Source organism: Eulemur rufifrons, chromosome 3, assembly GCF_041146395.1.
Source record: "Eulemur rufifrons isolate Redbay chromosome 3, OSU_ERuf_1, whole genome shotgun sequence".
In the NCBI taxonomy this organism is placed as follows: domain Eukaryota; kingdom Metazoa; phylum Chordata; class Mammalia; order Primates; family Lemuridae; genus Eulemur; species Eulemur rufifrons.
Window position 1 is genome coordinate 18,950,066 of NC_090985.1, and position 17,422 is coordinate 18,967,487.

The 17,422-nt window shown below is 39.9% G+C and overlaps 1 protein-coding gene across 1 annotated transcript; it reads left to right on the forward strand.

Moving 5' to 3' along the window:
* The first annotated feature begins 193 nt into the window (after nucleotides 1–193).
* Nucleotides 194–16,313, forward strand: MPHOSPH10 (M-phase phosphoprotein 10). Its single transcript, XM_069465813.1, has 11 exons — nucleotides 194–401; nucleotides 2,055–2,730; nucleotides 3,073–3,230; nucleotides 3,863–4,034; nucleotides 6,088–6,229; nucleotides 7,101–7,168; nucleotides 8,523–8,660; nucleotides 11,733–11,843; nucleotides 14,206–14,313; nucleotides 15,424–15,654; nucleotides 16,078–16,313. Exons 1-11 carry the CDS (start codon nucleotides 313–315, stop codon nucleotides 16,225–16,227), a joined length of 2,043 nt encoding a protein of 680 aa, XP_069321914.1. The 5' UTR covers nucleotides 194–312; the 3' UTR covers nucleotides 16,228–16,313.
* Nucleotides 16,314–17,422: the final 1,109 nt, after the last annotated feature.

Consider the following 17,422-nt stretch of genomic DNA (forward strand, 5'->3'; position numbering starts at 1 on the left):
AAAGCAGAAACTTAAAGCCAGGACGCGTCACTCTTTATGGGCCCCGCAAGCATACAAAACAGGAAGTTTGGAGAACGTTCCAAAGCGCTCAGGGCGACCGGTGGCTCTTTTCAGTTTCCCGCCCCGCCCCTCTGCGCAAGCCCAGTGAAAGCTCTGGCGTTGCCTTATGGCTCCGGCTGGGGTGGGTCCGGAACCTGTGTGCCGCGGAACTTTGGCTCAGACCTCCGAGTTGCGCGAGTCGCGTCTTTACCGCGCGGTTTCCGGACGACTCGTCTCCTACATGCGGCGCTGCGTCCGGAGTTGCTGACGGCCATGGCCCCGCGGGTCTGGCGTCCACGGACCCTGGAGCGGTGTCTGAAGGAGATCAGTAAAGCCACCGGCCGGCCCGAGTGCTTCCTCACGTAAGTGCACAGACCCCGGGCTCGGGGTGCGGTCTGGGTCTCGGGTAGGCTCGAGGTGCAATCTGGATTCGGGGGGCCGGGGCGGGAGATAAGGGGAAGTGTAGGTCGCTTTTCCTCAAATGTCAGTCAGTTTACCCTCCGCTAGAATTTTAAAAATCATTAAAATCTGTACGGTGTGGATCTCCCAGTTGTGTGGTTTTGAAATCGAACTAAGCTCAGTTATTAACGTTCAGAGGCCTCCCTTGAAGTTTGTGCATCCCCCATTCCTCTACACGCAAACTATGTTGGTTGCTGTTTCTTCCTATGTGCCCCTAAATCACCTGTGCTTACCTGTCATCACACTTTATTGAAAGTATGAACTTGTCGCTTGTCTGGCCACCCCCACGACTAAGCTTCTTGAGAATTAGAACTGCTTTTCATCTCTCCTCCCAGCACAAGCGATTCGTACGTATTTTGTTGAAGAACTTCAAATATGATCTATAAAATTACGACTAAGATTTATATTTCAAACTTCGATCTCACCCTTGAGCTCCAGGCTCACAGCAACTACAGACTGAGTTTAGTTTGGTTTCAATAGTATGCAACTGGGAGATCCACAATATGCAGCTTTTAACAATTTAAAAAATCTCGATACTCTCAGCATCTCAAAACACTGTGTCCAAAATAGAATTGTTGTTTCTACTTACCCACCTGTACTCTCTGCCCTCGCTGAAGTTGTTTCCTGTGCTCCACCACCCAAGCCTTCCTCAGTAAATGGCACTTCTGTCTTTCCAGTTGCATAGACATCCAACTAGGCTGCTTACTTGATGTCTTCATTTTTTTGCTTAGCAACCTTGTCAGGTCTATCTCCAGGTCTCTCTATATTTTGAATCCCTTGCTGCTCACCATATTCACTGCTCTTCATAAATCACCATCATCCTTTGCCTGGAATGCTGCATCAGTTTCCTAATCACCCCACCTTCAATCTTCTTCTATAGGCCGTATTTCCAAAGTGTAAATCATCATTTCATCCCTCTGCGTAAAACCTTCTGATGTTTCTCATTACTCTTAAAATGGCAAACTCTTTCCCCTGAGCCCTGCATGATTTGGCTCTCAGCAGCCTCTCCAGTCTCCCCTTCTGCCTCCTCCACACTCGAGCCATGCTGACTTTTCTGTTCTTCAATTTCACCAATCTCTTTTTCGTTTTAGAGAATTTGTTCTTCTGCCAGGAATACATGTTTCCACCTCTTTGTAAGACTGTCCCCTTATCTGGAGATCTTATCTCAGATGTCAAATCTAAAAGAGGTTTTCCTTGACCACTCTAGCCAAAGCAAATGTTGACCATTGACTGACTGAATGAAAGGAGTGGTATATAATGTAGCAGAGTTGAGAATTTAAGGCCGATTCACTATATAGCTCAAAGCAAATAGATCTGTAATGGTTTTCCTACCTAAAATCTGTACAGTAGATTCAGATACTTAGCTGACAGTTTCATGTATCAATGTGGCTCATCAGCAAAATAATACATTGTTGGGGGCCAGAATCTGTACTTGAAATTGGCACTTCTTTCAAATTTGATTTTGCACAAAAGTTGGGCTTTTTATTTTTCTTTTAATTCAGAGTACTGTAAAATTATTACCCGTAATTCTAAATCTCATTTAATTCCCCCAATAGGATTCAAGATGGATTAGCATCAAAATTTACTTCTTTAACAAAAGTACTTTATGATTTTAATAAAATACTAGAGAAAGGTAGGATCCATGGGAGTCCTTTACAGAAACTTGTGATAGACAATTTTGATGATGAGCAAATCTGGCAACAACTGGAATTGCAAAATGAACCAATTTTACAGTACTTCCGGAATGCAGTTAGTGAAGCAATTAAAGACAAAGACATCAGTCTTCTCCCAGAGAGCGAAGAACAAGAGTGTGAAGAGGATGGTTCAGAGATGGAGGCTGATGGCCAGGAGGACCTAGAACAAGTTTTGGAGCAGGAAGAAGTGTCAGACATGGATGCTGATGGTCCTAAATTGGATGAGAGAGCTAAAAACTCAAGTAAATTTGATCTGAGGAAAAGCCCAGTTTTCAGTGATGAGGATTCTGACCTTGACTTTGATATCAGCAAATTAGAACAGGAGAGCAAGGTACAAAGCAAAGTGCCTAAGAAACCAAGAGAAAAATCCATAGTAGATGATAAATTTTTCAAACTATCTGAAATGGAGGCCTTTTTAGAAAACATAGAAAAAGAAGAGGAACAAAAAAATAAGGAGGAGGACGAAGATATTGATTTTTTTGAAGATGTTGATTCTGATGAAGATGAAGGAGGACTATTTGGAAGTCAAAAACCTAAGGTAAAGTTTTGAGGGAGGAGAAAGTATACTTTCTTCCTTCTCAAATTAGATTTTGTTCTGTTATTCTAGGAGAGATTTAATTGTAGTTAGAAGATTTAGAGATGTGGAATATTGTGCTCTATTTTATCAGTTATAAATGAATCTATACTTAAATTCGGTTTATGTTCCAGTTGTTATAATTTTATGGTAGTGTTACTGGTTGCCAATTTTCCCTAATAACGGTTTTTGGTTTGTAGTGAAGTTGGAAAATAATGTATATATACAATACACATAAAAATAGGGGCATGTTTTAATGTATTTTTCTATCCTTAATTAAACTTTTAAAAAACATTTTTATTTTAGTCAAGTAAAAGTTCCAGAAACCTGAAATACAAAGATTTCTTTGATCCAGTTGAAAGTGATGAAGACATAGCTAGTGCTCATGATGAAGAGCTGGGTTCAGACAAAGATGAGGAAGAAATTGCTGACAAAGAAGCAGAAGAACTAAGCATTTCTGAAACGTGAGTATCTTGAATCATCCTTTACATTGTAAGCTGGAATTGTGCATTCACAAGTGTGTGCTGATATTTGTCAAATGTGTTTGCCTTAAGAAATTTGATTCTCTAAGATCAAAAAGTAGATTTTTCTTTCTTTCTTTCTTTCTTTTTTTTTTTTTTTTTGACACCAGGTCTTACTCTGTCACCCAAGTTGAAGAGCAGTGGCGCAACCATAGTTCATTGTAACCTCGAACTCCTGGGCTCAAGTGATCCTCCTGGCTCAGCCTCCTGAGTAGCTGGGACTATACATACATGCCACCATGCCTAATTTTTTTTCTTTTTTGTAGAGACAGGATCTTGCTGTGTTGCCCAGGCTGGTCTCAAACTCCTGGACTCAAGTCATTCTCCTGCCTTGGCCCCCCAGAATGCTAGGATTATGGGCATGAGCCACTTTGCCTGGCCTATTCTATTACTTACATAGCATTTCACCTAAATAATTCCTTCTGTTGTTCCTTAACTGAGTGACTTTGGAAGTTCTGAATATTTGGTTGCATTAGGTATACAAAAGAAGAACTTTGTTAATGGAAAATTTGTTTCCTTTTGTTTTTCTAATGAAAATTAGTATATTTCCTTTTATAAGTATTTTAATATTGTAGGGATGAAGATAATGACCTTGAAGAAAATGAAGATGGTGAACAACATAAAGAAAGTTTGAAAAGAGTGACCTTTGCTTTGCCAGATGATGAGGAAACTGAGGATACAAATGTTTTAAATGTAAAGAAAAATTCTGATGAAGTTAAATCGTCTTTTGAAAAAAGACAGGAAAAGGTAATTATTAGGAATTTAAGGATTTTTTTATATGCTTAACATGACTGTGGAACTCAGACTATTAACCAATCTACTCAGTTTTTCTTGTTGGAACTATTAACATTTTTTCTCTCCCACCTGTTTTTTGTGAGAGGATATTAACCATCTTTTAAAAACAAAAATCTTGCTGCTACTTTCTGTAAAGCACACAGTATAGAGATGCCATGTGGAAAACATCTAATTTGCAAAAATCAGTGCCTGTATCTCCCAACTATGGCTTTCAATTTAGGGCCTGTGTATAAAACAGTTGTTTCTTTTCTCTGTCCTTAATGTCTTCATATGTATGGCATGTGTCTCCTAGGAAGCTGTGAGCCTTCTTGTAACTGTTTCAGCTGCTCTGGAGTACACTGCATATCTCTTTAAGGTGCTTCACAAATGATTTTTGTGAGTGCCACGTAGCCTGAATTTTAATTAATACCATCTCAAACACATCTTCCAAAGTTGATAAAAATTATTTCTCTATGACATGATTTGAGACAAATGAAATGTCACTTAATTTTAATAGATGTAGTCTGGCTCCAATCATTTGGCTCTATCATTTATCCACCTTAAAATTGTATCACACAATTAGAAAAGAGAATAAGCAGATAACGAAAGATACCAAGTATATCAAAAGAATTATTAAAAAAATGAGAATCTGTATTAAAGCCGTGATTATCAGATTGTCCCCAGAAGATAACGTCTAAAGAAATAAAGCACCATAAAAAAAAGTAAATTTGTCCGCAAGTGAGTGTCCTCTCATCTCATGCCTCCCACCCTCCTCACCCAAAAAAGAAAGAAGGTTTAATTTTACTGTGGGATTGTGTCAAACCTTCAAGAAACAGATAATTGATTATAAACTTTTTTCTTGTGAAATTTTTATAACATGAAAACCCAAACCTGACAAAGGTAGCATTAAAATACACACACAATACACACACAGAGTCTCACATATGAATAGTGATGCAAAACTCCTAAATAACACAATGAAAAAATAATGCCACACACCCAGGTAGGCCTCATTCTCTTGATTCAGTAATAGAAAATTGACTAATACAATTTTTGGTTTTAAGAGGTTAAAGATAAAAACCATATGGTTACCTCTATATATGTCAGAAAGGCATTCGATTAAATGCAATATCCGTTTCTAATTTTTTTTAACTCCTTGTATTAATAGAATATAAATACATGTAGCCAATAGCTACCATCATGCTTAATGGTGAAATTCTAGAAACATCCCTTTAAAATCCCAAATAAAACAAAATGTTCACTAGGATAATTACCACTGTTATTTAACATTCTATTAGAAGTGTTAGCCAGTGCAACTACAATAGAAAAAGATAAGAGATAAGGAAAACTAAAAGAAAAGCATTAACATTTGGAGAGAATACTGAAAAGCTATTAGGAAAATAAGAGAGTTCTGGAAGGTAGCTGAAAAAGCTGGCATTTTATACACTGAGGTCATGATTGTTGTCTAGAAGTTAGAGATAATTAGGAGTAAAGGGTAGAGTAAAAAGGGTCAGGCTCCATCAGATACGAATATTCTAATCACAAAATTTCTTTACGATGCTTTAATAATTAAAATTGATAGTAGCTTATGAATAGATAAATTATTTGAATAAAACTGGGTTTGGTGGCACACACCTGTGGTCCCAGCTACTTGGGAGGCTGAGGCAAGAGGATTGCTTGAGGCCAGGAGTTTGAGGTCTCAGTGAGCTATGATCACAGCACTGCACCCCAGCCTGGAGGAAAGTGGGAAACCACCCTGTCTCTTTAAAGAAAAAAGAAAGAAAGAAAGAATAGCGCCCAGAAATAAACCCAAATGTTTCTGGGGGAATTTAGTGTATTATAAACATGGCAATTCAAATCAATGGGGAAAAGCGGTTATCTGCAGCTCACCCTGCCTCAGACAACAGGAATAGGAAGTCATTGGCATAATAAACAGGTGGGAGTAACAAAACAATTATATTGAGGAACAATACATTTCGTGCTTTCCTACTTTTTAAAATATTTGCTTAACTCTTTTGTTTCCTAGATGAATGAAAAAATTGCATCTTTAGAAAAAGAGTTGTTGGAAAAAAAGCCTTGGCAGCTTCAAGGGGAAGTGACAGCACAGAAGCGACCGGAAAACAGTCTTCTAGAGGAGACCCTGCACTTTGACCATGCCGTCCGAATGGGTATGGTGCCTGCTGGGCTTCTGTGTAGTCTTCATTTCTGTGCTTTTTCTGTGGTTCCATTTCATAGAAAGATTTGGTGTGATGTTTCTTTTTCCCCAACCTTTTATTTTAAAAACTTGTAAACATACAGAGAAGTTGAAAAAATAGTGCAGTGATCATCTATATGCCATTCAACTGGATTCACCAATTGTTAACATTTTGCCATGTTTGCTTTCTCTCCCCCATGTACGTATGATTGTGTATGTGCCCTTTTTTCCCCTAAATCATTTCTAAGTAAGTTGCCAATATCATGACACTTCATTTTTATGTACTTTTGCATGTATCGTCTAAGAACTAGGACATTCTCCTATATAACCACAATAGCATTAATGCAGCTAAGAAGTTTGGCATGGATACACTAATGATACCTGATGTGTAGTCCATAATCAAATTTCTTGTAGTGATCTGTTTACAAGGCTTGCGTGCTGTCACTGTCCACTGATGAAATTGTGGGCTGCAACCCACAACCCTACTCATCTCATTGAACTCTTTCTTGTGCATTAAGTCAAAGTGAGTTTTCATTCTGTTTCCGTGGAAGAGAAAATGGAAAAGAGGGGAAGAGTCCCCAGGTACATGGGATAAAAATATTAGAACTTACTACCATATATATTCTAGTTTAGTGGTTCTCAAAGTTGAGGGAGCATCAGAAGGCTTATTAAAACACAGATAGCTGTCCACCTTCCCCACTTTCTGATTCAGTAGGTTGGTGCAAGAATTTGCATTTCTATCAAGTTCCCAGGTGTCGCTGATGCTGCAGTTTCAAGGACCACAATTTGAGAATCAGTGGTCTAGTGTGTATCTACCTTATGAATACATGTTGTATTTCCTTTAGCACCTGTGATTACAGAGGAAACCACCCTTCAACTAGAAGACATCATTAAACAGAGGATAAGAGATCAGGTCAGTAAGAATTAAATTTAACTTAATTTAAATGTCACTGAAATTTTTAGAAATAATATGAGATTGTTTTGGGAGTAGGACTACTGCTGTCTTTATTTTCACTTAGTGTTCTTCATTTAATAGCCTTAAGTCTACGCTAAGAGTATCTTCGTATTTTGTTGTGTGAGGTGCTTCTCTTCACTAATACCGGGGAAGATGGGCATTGTGCCCAAGGAGAGAGGGAGAGCCAGAAGCCATTGCCAATATCCTCCCTCCTGTGTCTTGCCAACCTTTTGGGTGGTGTGATGAAGCTGGTGACTGACTTGCCATGGTCACACACGGAACCCATGGTTTTAGGCACAGTATCTCCTGTGGCAAATCACATAGTATGTGTGTCTTAGTCTGTTTTCTGGTGCATGTAAGAGAATATCTGAAACTAGGTAATTTATAAAGAAAAGGAATACCATTGTGGAGGCTGAGAAGTCCAAGATCGACGGGCCATATCTGGTGAGGGTCTTCTTGATGGTGGAGACTCCCTGCAAAGTCCTGAGGTGGTACAAGACATCACATGGAGGGGGCTGAATGTGCTAACCTGCTAGCTCAGGTTTCTCTTTCTCTTCTTAAAAAGCTACCAGTTCCCCTCCCATGATAACATATTAATCCATAAATGGACTAATCCATTCATAGTGGCAGCGCCCCCCCCCCCCCCCCGCCATGATTTAATCACCTCTCAAAGGCCTCACCTTTCAGTACTGCCATATTGGGGATTAAGTTTCAATATGAGTTTTGGAGGAAACATTGAAATCCTAGCAATATGGTAGTAGTACAGTTTTAAAAACATTTCTCAAGGGTATGTCCTTTCAAATGTTGAAAACCTAGCGAAGAGTTTTGTTGAAGAATGGGTCTGATTTTGTAAACTTAGAGTAAAAGTTAGGTATATGGCATGGATGGTAAGAGATGGCTTTATAACATGTGTATGTAATATTTGTCCACACTTCTGTGTCTCAGATAGAAAGGGTTTGAAGTTTGGGTACTATCTGCAGTGTATCTTACAATTAGGAATGAAACAAAGTAAACATAAGGCTTGACTTTTAAACAAACTTTGATGGGAAAAATGTGGGATTAAAGTTGGTAACCAGAAGAAAGACTCATTTAAAACAAAAACAGAAAAGGATATTTGTGTAATGCCTTCTTTCTATTCATAATGCTTATTGTTTGTGACTTGAATAGTCATTTCAGAGGTTGAAATAATTACTTTCTTTTTGCTATAATTTGTTTACTCTGAAGTAATATTCTAGAGGAAGATCCTTAAGTAAACCTAGAAATAAATTGTAGATTTTGTTAACTTATATTCTACCTGCCCTTTATATTTCAGGCTTGGGATGATGTAGTACGTAAAGAAAAGCCTAAAGAGGATGCATATGAATATAAAAAGCGTTTAACATTAGACCACGAGAAGAGTAAATTGAGCCTTGCTGAAATTTATGAACAGGAATACATCAAACTCAACCAGGTAAGGAAACCTCTAAGGCAAAACCATTATTACTACAGAAATAGAAGTAGAGAACTAGGCTTTTCTTGACGATTGAAATCATGAAACAGAAATCTCGAGCTCTTTGGTCATTTCATTAAGTGTAAGACAGAGCATATTAAGAAGAGAGGGTTTATAATATTCCCCGAGTGTGAGGGGCTGGGGAGGTGTTACTTTGCAATTAGACATTGATCACCTGATACTTTTACAACTGGTTAATTAACTTTGTAGCAATTATGGTAGTGCTACAATTTAAAAATCATTCCTCATTGATATTTTGAAGTTCCTGATATATTTTATATGATTATGAATTCATTCTGATTTTTAGGTCTGTTTTTTCTTCTACTTAAATTCTAAAAGAAATCGCTGGTTAAATATCAGGACAAGGTCATATTCCCAAGAATATTATATTTCAATATGATAACTGAATTATTCCTTTGCATTTGATTTATTGGGAATGTGGTCAGGATGAGATGGCATTTTTATTCTGCAAAAGCCATTTAAGATTCCTGCCAGATCTTGTTAATGAATCTTACTCAGGCAGCAACAGCAAACAGTGCCCTGAGGCTATGGTGACGTTGAAGAACTGAAAAGATTTGAAGTAAAATTTTTCTTCCTGGCTGCCTTACAACCTAAGGTGGTAGCTGAAGGTCCATGTGTCCACCTTCATTTGATGTCTGTTGAACATCTCCTGGCTACTTTGAGGGGATTTAGTAGATATGCAAAGTATTTAGCAACCATGAGAGTTAAAAATTATTAACAAATATATAAGGCGACAGCTTGTGCTAGCTCGGTAAATGTTAGTGCTATTTCTCTCTCAGAAGTCAACAGCCAGTTCAGAAGTTTTTGAGTCTGGACTTGGAGTTCTAGTATATTAGTTAGCTAGGCTAATTGTGAAGTGAGATGATGGTAGACAGCCCGTGACGGAGCATTTAGTCATAGCTGTGTATGTAATGTGGATCAGAAAAATGCCGTATATCAGATAGTTGATTTCATGGGTATTACTACCTAGAATGAAGTGAAAGGACATGTAAAAGAGTCCTTACAATCCAAGTGGATATTTGGATAATTTTATGATATCTATATTAACACTTTAGTTTTTAGTTCTTTCTGTATTTTCTTTCTTACTGGTGTGAGATTTACATAACATAAAATTAACCATTTTTAAATGAATAAATCAGAAACATTTATGTAGAACAGTGTTGTGCAACCACTACCTCTAGTTCCAAAACATTTTATCGCCCCACAATAAAACCCCATACCCGTTAAGCAGTTGCTCCCCATCATTCCCTTGCCCCAGCCCCTGACAATCAGCAATCTGCATTCTATCTCTATGCATTTGCCTGTTCTGGATAATTCATGTAAATGGAATCATATAATATATGTGACCTGTTTTTTTGTTTGTTTGTTTGTTTTGTTTTGAGATAGAGTCTCACTTTGTCACATGGGCATGAGGGTAGGGGTCTGATTTTAACCCACTGCAACCTCAAACTCATTGGCCTCAAGTGATCCTCCTGCCTCAGCCTCCTGAGTAGCTGGGACTATAGGCGTGCACCACTATGACCGGCTAATTCTTAAGTTTTTTGTTGAAACGGGGTCTAGCTATGTTGCTCAGGCTGGCCTTGAACTCCTGACCTTAAGCAAGCCTCCTGCCTCGGCCCCCCAAAGTGCTAGGATTATAGGCATGAGCCACTGCGTCCTGCCTAATATGTGACCTTTTGTGTTTAACTTCTTTTACTTAGCATAATATTTTCAAGATTGTGACATGCGTCAGTATTTCATTCCTTTTTCATGGTTGAACTATATTTCATTGTATGTATATACCACATTTTGTTTATCCATCCATCAATGGGCATTTGGGCTATTTCTGTCTGTTGGCTATTGCAAATATTGCTGTGCACATGTATTTGTTTGAGTACCTGTTTTTAATTCTCTTGGGTGTCTACCTAGGACTGGAATTGCTGGGTCATATGTTAATTCTCTGTTTAACTTTTTGAGGAACTCCCAATAGCTGCCACTGTGGCTGCATCATTTTACATTCCTGTCAACAATGCACAAGGGTTCCAATTCCTCCACATCTGCTTTTTGTTTTTTGTTTTTATTTCAGCATATTACGGGGGTACAAATGTTTAGGTTGCATATATATTGCCTTTGCTCCACCTGAGTCAAAGCTTCAAGCGTATCCATCCCCCAGATGGTGCGCACTGCACCCATTAAGTGTGAATATACCCATCCCCTCCTCCTACCTCCCACCTGCCTGACACCCGATGAATGTTACCACTATATGTGCACTTAAGTGTTGGTCAGTTAAGTCAGTTAATACCAATTTGATGGTGAGTACATGTGGTACTTGTTTTTCCATTCTTGTGATACTTCACTTAGTAGAATGAGCTCCAGCTCTATCCAGGATAATACAAGAGATTCTAGATCTCCATTGTTTTTTGTGACTGAGTAGAACTCCACGATATACATATACCACATTTTATTAATCCACTCATGGATTGATGGGCACTTGGGTTGTTTGCACATCTTTGCAATTGTAAATTGTGCTGCTATAGATGCTAGTGCAGATGTCTTTTTTTATAGAATATCTTTTGTTCCTTTGGGTTGATGCCCAGTAATAGGATTGCTGGATCAAATGGTAGTTCTTCTTGTAGCTCTTTGAGGTATCTCCATATTACTTTCCACAGAGGTTGTACTAGTTCGCAGTCCTATGCACCAGTGCTTTTTATCACTCACTATTTTCCTTTTTTTTTTTTTTCTTATAGCCATCCTAGTGGGGACAGAAGTAAATACCAAGGGAATTAAATTTTTTAAGTTCTAAGTGTTAGAGGTAATGATTGCTATAGTTCTTAAAATGCACGTCACGTTTTTTCTTTGGCAGGTGCTGGTACCATTGTGGTACTGATACCATTGATTTTGCCTTTGCAATGTTTGTTTGTAGCTGAAGCCTTGGTGATGAGAAATTAGGAATACCCTCATTGGCTTTTAGTGTTTTGTCCTGTGATATATATTAAGGTGTTTAGTTTGATGTTGTTGGACTTACTTCCTAAGCAAAAAACAGCGGAAGAAGAAAATCCAGAGCATGTAGAAATTCAGAAGATGATGGATTCCCTCTTCTTAAAATTGGATGCCCTCTCACACTTCCACTTCATCCCTAAACCGGTAAGTGTGTTAGCAGTTCAGTGTGTAGATAAGAACAGATGTGACCTTAATAATTCGTTGAGCTTTTGTGAGACTAGCTCTTTATTTGTTTTTAGGATACAAACCTGCAGAAATTCCTTGTAAATTACAGGCAGTGTCTCCGTGAGGAAGGCTCACTTCTGGTCCCCTGACAATTCTGGTTCTCCCCTGCTGATCCAACCTGATATCCACTGGGGCCCCTGCTAGACCCTCAGCCACAGAGACTCCTTTCCTCTCTCTCTCAATCTTCTGTTGCATTTTCATTGTGTCATGGGTTTGGAGACATGTGGGTGTCTATACCTGGCATTTACTGAGTACCTGCTATGTGCCATATTAAGTCCTTTACGTACATTAACTCTTAATGCACAAAAACACTGGCAGATATTACTATTTACATTTTGCAGGTGAGGAAACTGAAGTTTAGGAGGTCAGAGATTAATAACTAACTCTGGACCATGCTCTCTCCATTGCATGATGTTCCCTTGGCCAGGCCCATGTTCTCAAATCCTCTCCCCCTCTGTCTGTTGGCTGTCAGCCAGACTTGGCTCAGTACCTGCCCACTCCTTGGAGCTTCATCTCCTCCTACTCACCACCTTCTGTGAACGCAAACCTTGCTTGCACCGTCTTTTAGTCCTTGCTCACTTCTTGCCCTTTGGTGTCTGTGGTGTTGTCTAAAATAGAATTAAGGACTAGTCTAAAAGTCAGAACCCGAATCTAATTCTGCTCCTAACTAGCTTTATGATGTAGGCAAATTGCTTTACATTTTATCTGTGCAGAAGTGATCTCCAAGGTACTTTCTGATTAGCTGATGGTTAGGTGATTTTTCCAATGTATTTGTTTTCTTAAACACACAATAACCTTCTATCACCTGTTTCCTATTTTGCGGGTTGGTTTGTTTGTTTTTTGAGATGGGGTCTCACCCTGTTGCCCAGGCTGGAGTGCAGTGGCTTTTTTTTTTTTAGAGACAGGAGTCTCATTATATTGCCTAGGCTGGTCTCGAACTGGTCTCAAGTGATCCTCCCACCTCAGCCTCCCAAAGTGCTGGGATTACAGGCGTGAGCCATTGCACCTAGTCTGTGTGTGTGTGTGTGTGTGTGTGTGTGTTAATCGAGTTGTAATTACATGAGAGTAAGTTTTAATGATAGAATCATCTTTACATTCCCAAAGTGCCTAATGTGGGCTGTGGAAAATAAAGAGATGAAGAGATGCATGGAATTTCTCAACTCCTCTTGGCCAGCAGGTCTTGCTGTGAGAAAGTCTTACTCATGTGAAGGACACAAGCCCTGCCCAGGCCTTACCAGGCCCTGTGTGATCTGGTTCTTCCCTCCCTTTCGGTCTCCCTGCTTTGCTCCTCCCAGCCACACGGGGCTTCTGGTTCCTTCAGTGGGCTAAGTCCCTTCCTCATACCTTGCTATGTTCTTGCTCTGGCCCAAAAGGCTATGCTTCTGTTCATGGCTAGCTCCTTAGCGCTTAGGCTAGACACCTCCTCACTCCTCACAGACATTCCCTGGCCCTTCACCAAGGGTGGCCTGCCCCTTCCCTCCTCCCTGCATGTGTCACTGCTTGGCTCCTTTTCTTCATAGCACCATAGCACATTTGCAGTCATTGGCTTGTTGTTCATTGCTCTCTGGTCGTCTTCAGGTGGCACAAAGCGTGTGTGCTCTTCCACTCTGTTCTTCACACTAGCCTGGAGCCTGACATGGGGAAACCCTCAGACATTCCTTGGAATCTTAGGAAGTGAAGGAGCGAGTGTGTTTGTTTCTACATTCCAAAATTTAAAAGCCTTTCTTTTTTCCTCTTAAGAAATGTAGAATTGCTAGCATAGGTTCCCCTTGCTATTACTTTTTTTGATATTCAGGTTGGTATTTCACACACCATTTGTATAGACTCCATTCCCCAATCATCAGCCATCCTTTTTTGTTTTTTGGACTGTCTCCATATTCTCCATATTTCTCTTTAAATTGTAGAACGAAACACAATGTTCGTCATAAACGGTAGATTGTTTGAGAATATCCACATACATGGCAAATATGAATAGTATAGGAAGAGATAAAAGAACTGGCGTTTGAATATGGCAGAAATGTTATGCAGAAGTGTAGAAATAAGTGCTTTTGGAATAGTTTTGAGACAAAGGACCCTAAAATAGCCAGGTCTCATAGATTCCTGAGGCTGCCCACCAACACTGCCATCATTCCAGTCAGCTGAAGACTGGCTGTCAACACATCTTGCATTTTAAATAATTCACAAAGTATTTCATATATTATACTTTAATAGGTTCACAATTAACACATTTTATGTTAGGACCACTTCTGACTTCTCATTAAATGTGTTGTCTCTTTTCTAGCCTGTACCAGAGATTAAGGTTGTGTCAAATCTGCCAGCCATAACCATGGAGGAAGTGGCCCCAGTGAGTGTTAGCGATGCGACTCTCTTGGCCCCGGAGGAAATCAAGGTAAGAAGCTAGTGTTGAAACATTAGGTGTCTGTTTACAAGTTAGTTGATTATAGCCAGGTCCCTATTTATTTATGTCATTTTCCTTGAGTTTGTATTCTAATGTATCTCAGCAGTTTGTAAGTATAATCAAACTAATAATGTTATAATATTTGAACACCAGTCTCCTATAATCAGGTATAATTGTGAGGTATAGGTTTGAGAGTTATTATAAGAGCAGTTTTTAAATATCCAGTGTCAGTGTCTTATTATAATCCAGTCTGAACACTAGCAGTTAGGTTTAAAACAAATTGCTTCTATTACGTATATACTAGCAATAACTTAATGTCAGCATTTCTCCCCCAATTTTATCCATGCAATGCTTATCAGATGGAATCTGGGTCTAGAATAGAGCATTTGGATCTTGGAAGAAGTTGGATATATCCAATGTGGACAGTCCCCTGCCTCATGAACGTTTAAGCTCATGCCTTATACAGTGATAATGGTTTCTGCCAGGCCCCGGTCTCCTGGCTGGCTTAGCACCAGGGCCCTGTTTTTCCCTCCTCACTTGCTTTGCGCTATATCTATACCCACCCCTTCCATCAGAGCCTCTGCCCTCTCCATGCAGGTGACAGCCCTGGCAGGCTAGGCTGGTGGCTGAGGAAAAAAGAGAAAATTGATCCTCACTGGAGAGATGTTTCCCTTCCCTCCCTGTGTTCCCTGGTCTCTGGGACCCCTGTCCTCAGCCCAGGGGCTGCCTCAGACATGTCCCTGAAGCCCATGCTGGTGTCTAAATGCTGTAGAGAGCTTGCTTCTCTGGTGCTGTTAGCTTGAGGACCCAGCTTTCCATGCTGCCATTATAAATTAGTTTGGGAATTGAATCATTGCTGTAAGAGTCTGTGCTGTCAAAAACGCATTCCAGGTTGTGAAGAGCTGAGTTACCAAATCTCTTTGGGACACAGGTGGGGATTGTTCTGCTTCTTCACACACTTGGCCCGAGACATACAATCAGTCCATTGGCTGCCTGCGGTGCGATTTCTTCTGTTCCAGTTTCCTGAATTGAAGTTAAACTAGATTAACTATGTACTTACTCTAGTTAACACTGGTATCTTGGTGGTTATTTTTTTAATAGGAGAAAAATAAAGCTGGAGATATAAAAACAGCTGCTGAGAAAACAGCTACAGACAAGAAACGAGAACGGAGGAAAAAGAAATATCAAAAGCATATGAAAATAAAGGAAAAGGAGAAGCGGAGGAAACTGCTTGAGAAAAGCAACCCAGAACAAGCAGGGAAATACTCCAGAGCAGTGGCTTCAGAGAAGTTAAAACAGCTAACCAAAGCTGGCAAGGCTTCCTTAATGAAGGTAAGGGCAAGGGAAAGAAGGGGGAACCTTTGCGGAAGGGGATGGCAAGTTTGGGCACCGTTTTCTAGACTGAAATATCTGGGCCAGCTGACAGCCCACCTGCTGGATTTAGAGGCCCGCTGCAGATCGGCTGGAATTACAGCCTTAAACCCCCTTGAGTTTTTCATGCAGGGTCCTCACAGTAACCTGGGTCCTGGCAGCAGTTTGTCTTCCACTTTCTTCTCCCTTAAATTACAAGAACATTGTAGCAGTTTCGGATGTATAGAATACCTCTATGCTAACTGATTGAGTTTTCTGTAATTCTGGTCCTTTTTCGTATTTATACTTTTATACATTGTTGTAATCATAACATACTATTATATTTTTGGCTTTTTACTTACAAGCAGATTTTATAGCATGAGCATATTTTGTTTTTAATTGCAGGATGAAGGTAAAGACAAGGCCTTAAAGTCATCCCAAGCATTCTTTTCTAAATTACAAGATCAAGTAAAAATGCAAATCAATGATGCAAAGAAAACAGAAAAGAAAAAGAAGAAAAGACAAGATACTTCTGTTCATAAATTAAAGCTGTAATATATTTTGAAAGTAATGTAAATATTAATGTGTAAGCTTATGTTTTGTCATTGTTCTGTTTTATAATAAAAGTTCTTGAGAGCCTTTCTTTGCATCGATGGCAGATATTTAAGAATTCCATGGTATGAAAAGAAAAACTCCAATCTGTTGAGAAAACCCATCTGATTTTCACTGGGCTTTCCAGGCCCTTCTTGTACAGACACTGCCTGAGGTGATCCTGCTGTGTTTTCACCTTGGCCTGGGCCTGTGGGAAGGCCAGGACAGCTTATGTAAGTGGGCCCATGAGCAAGTGCTGGGCTGAGGGCTGAGAAGGGCACGGAGCCAGCCACACCACTCACAACCAGCTGTGCACAGGAGAGGTCCTTGCTCTTTGGGGTCTTGATTTTCTTCTCCCACTGCCCTGTCGTCATTTCATAGAACAGTAGCACTTTCATGCAAGTGCCTTACTTTTTTCCCCTTTGAGAACTGATCTCATGTTACGTGAGCAAAGGCTTAGTGTAGGTTATACAGTACCATCTATAATCAGCTGCAGAGAGGACAGGTATGATCTAGAAGTGAATCTAGAAGCAATAGAAGCTCAGTGTAGTCAGGGAGGTAGACTGGCATCTGCAGTCTTCTCTAACACCAGGTGCTCATTGTTTCAACCTCCCCCTCCAGAGAAAATTGCCCTTTTTTGTCTGATAGGATCTCTACTTTGAAGGAAATGCATTAAGCCTTATTCCAGATGGGTAGAGAATGAGGACTAAAATTCAGCCAAAGCAACAAGGGAAGCCCTGTTTTTTAATCTCCAGGGGCCAATCACAGTGGCCAAGAAGAGCCTAGGGGTTTGCACTCTGCATTCTTGTTTGCTAGTGTAGAGGCTGGCTCTGTCTTCTAAATACATCCAGAATATGGCCATTTATTATCAATTGCAACACTAGCACCCTGACCCATGCCATCATCATCTCTCCCTGAATTCCTGCATTAGCCTTCTGTTTTCCCTCTTCCCTCTCTTGCTTCCATCCTTGTGCACTCAACTCCCCATCATCTGTTCTTTTTTTTTTTTTTTTTTTTTTGAGACAGAGTCTCGCTCTGTTGCCCGGGCTAGAGTGAGTGCCCCATGGCATCAGCCTAGCTCACAGCAACCTCAAACTCCTGGGGTTAAGCGATCCTCCTGCCTCACCCTCCTGAGTAGCTGGGACTACAGGCATGCACC

Coding starts and splice junctions, on each gene's coding strand:
- MPHOSPH10 (XM_069465813.1), top strand. CDS start 313: ATGGCCCCGCGGGTCTGGCGTCCACGGACCCTGGAGCGGTGTCTGAAG. Junction 11,844..14,205: donor TCCACTTCATCCCTAAACCG/GTAAGTGTGTTA, acceptor TCTCTTTTCTAG/CCTGTACCAGAGATTAAGGT. Junction 14,314..15,423: donor TGGCCCCGGAGGAAATCAAG/GTAAGAAGCTAG, acceptor TTTTTTTAATAG/GAGAAAAATAAAGCTGGAGA.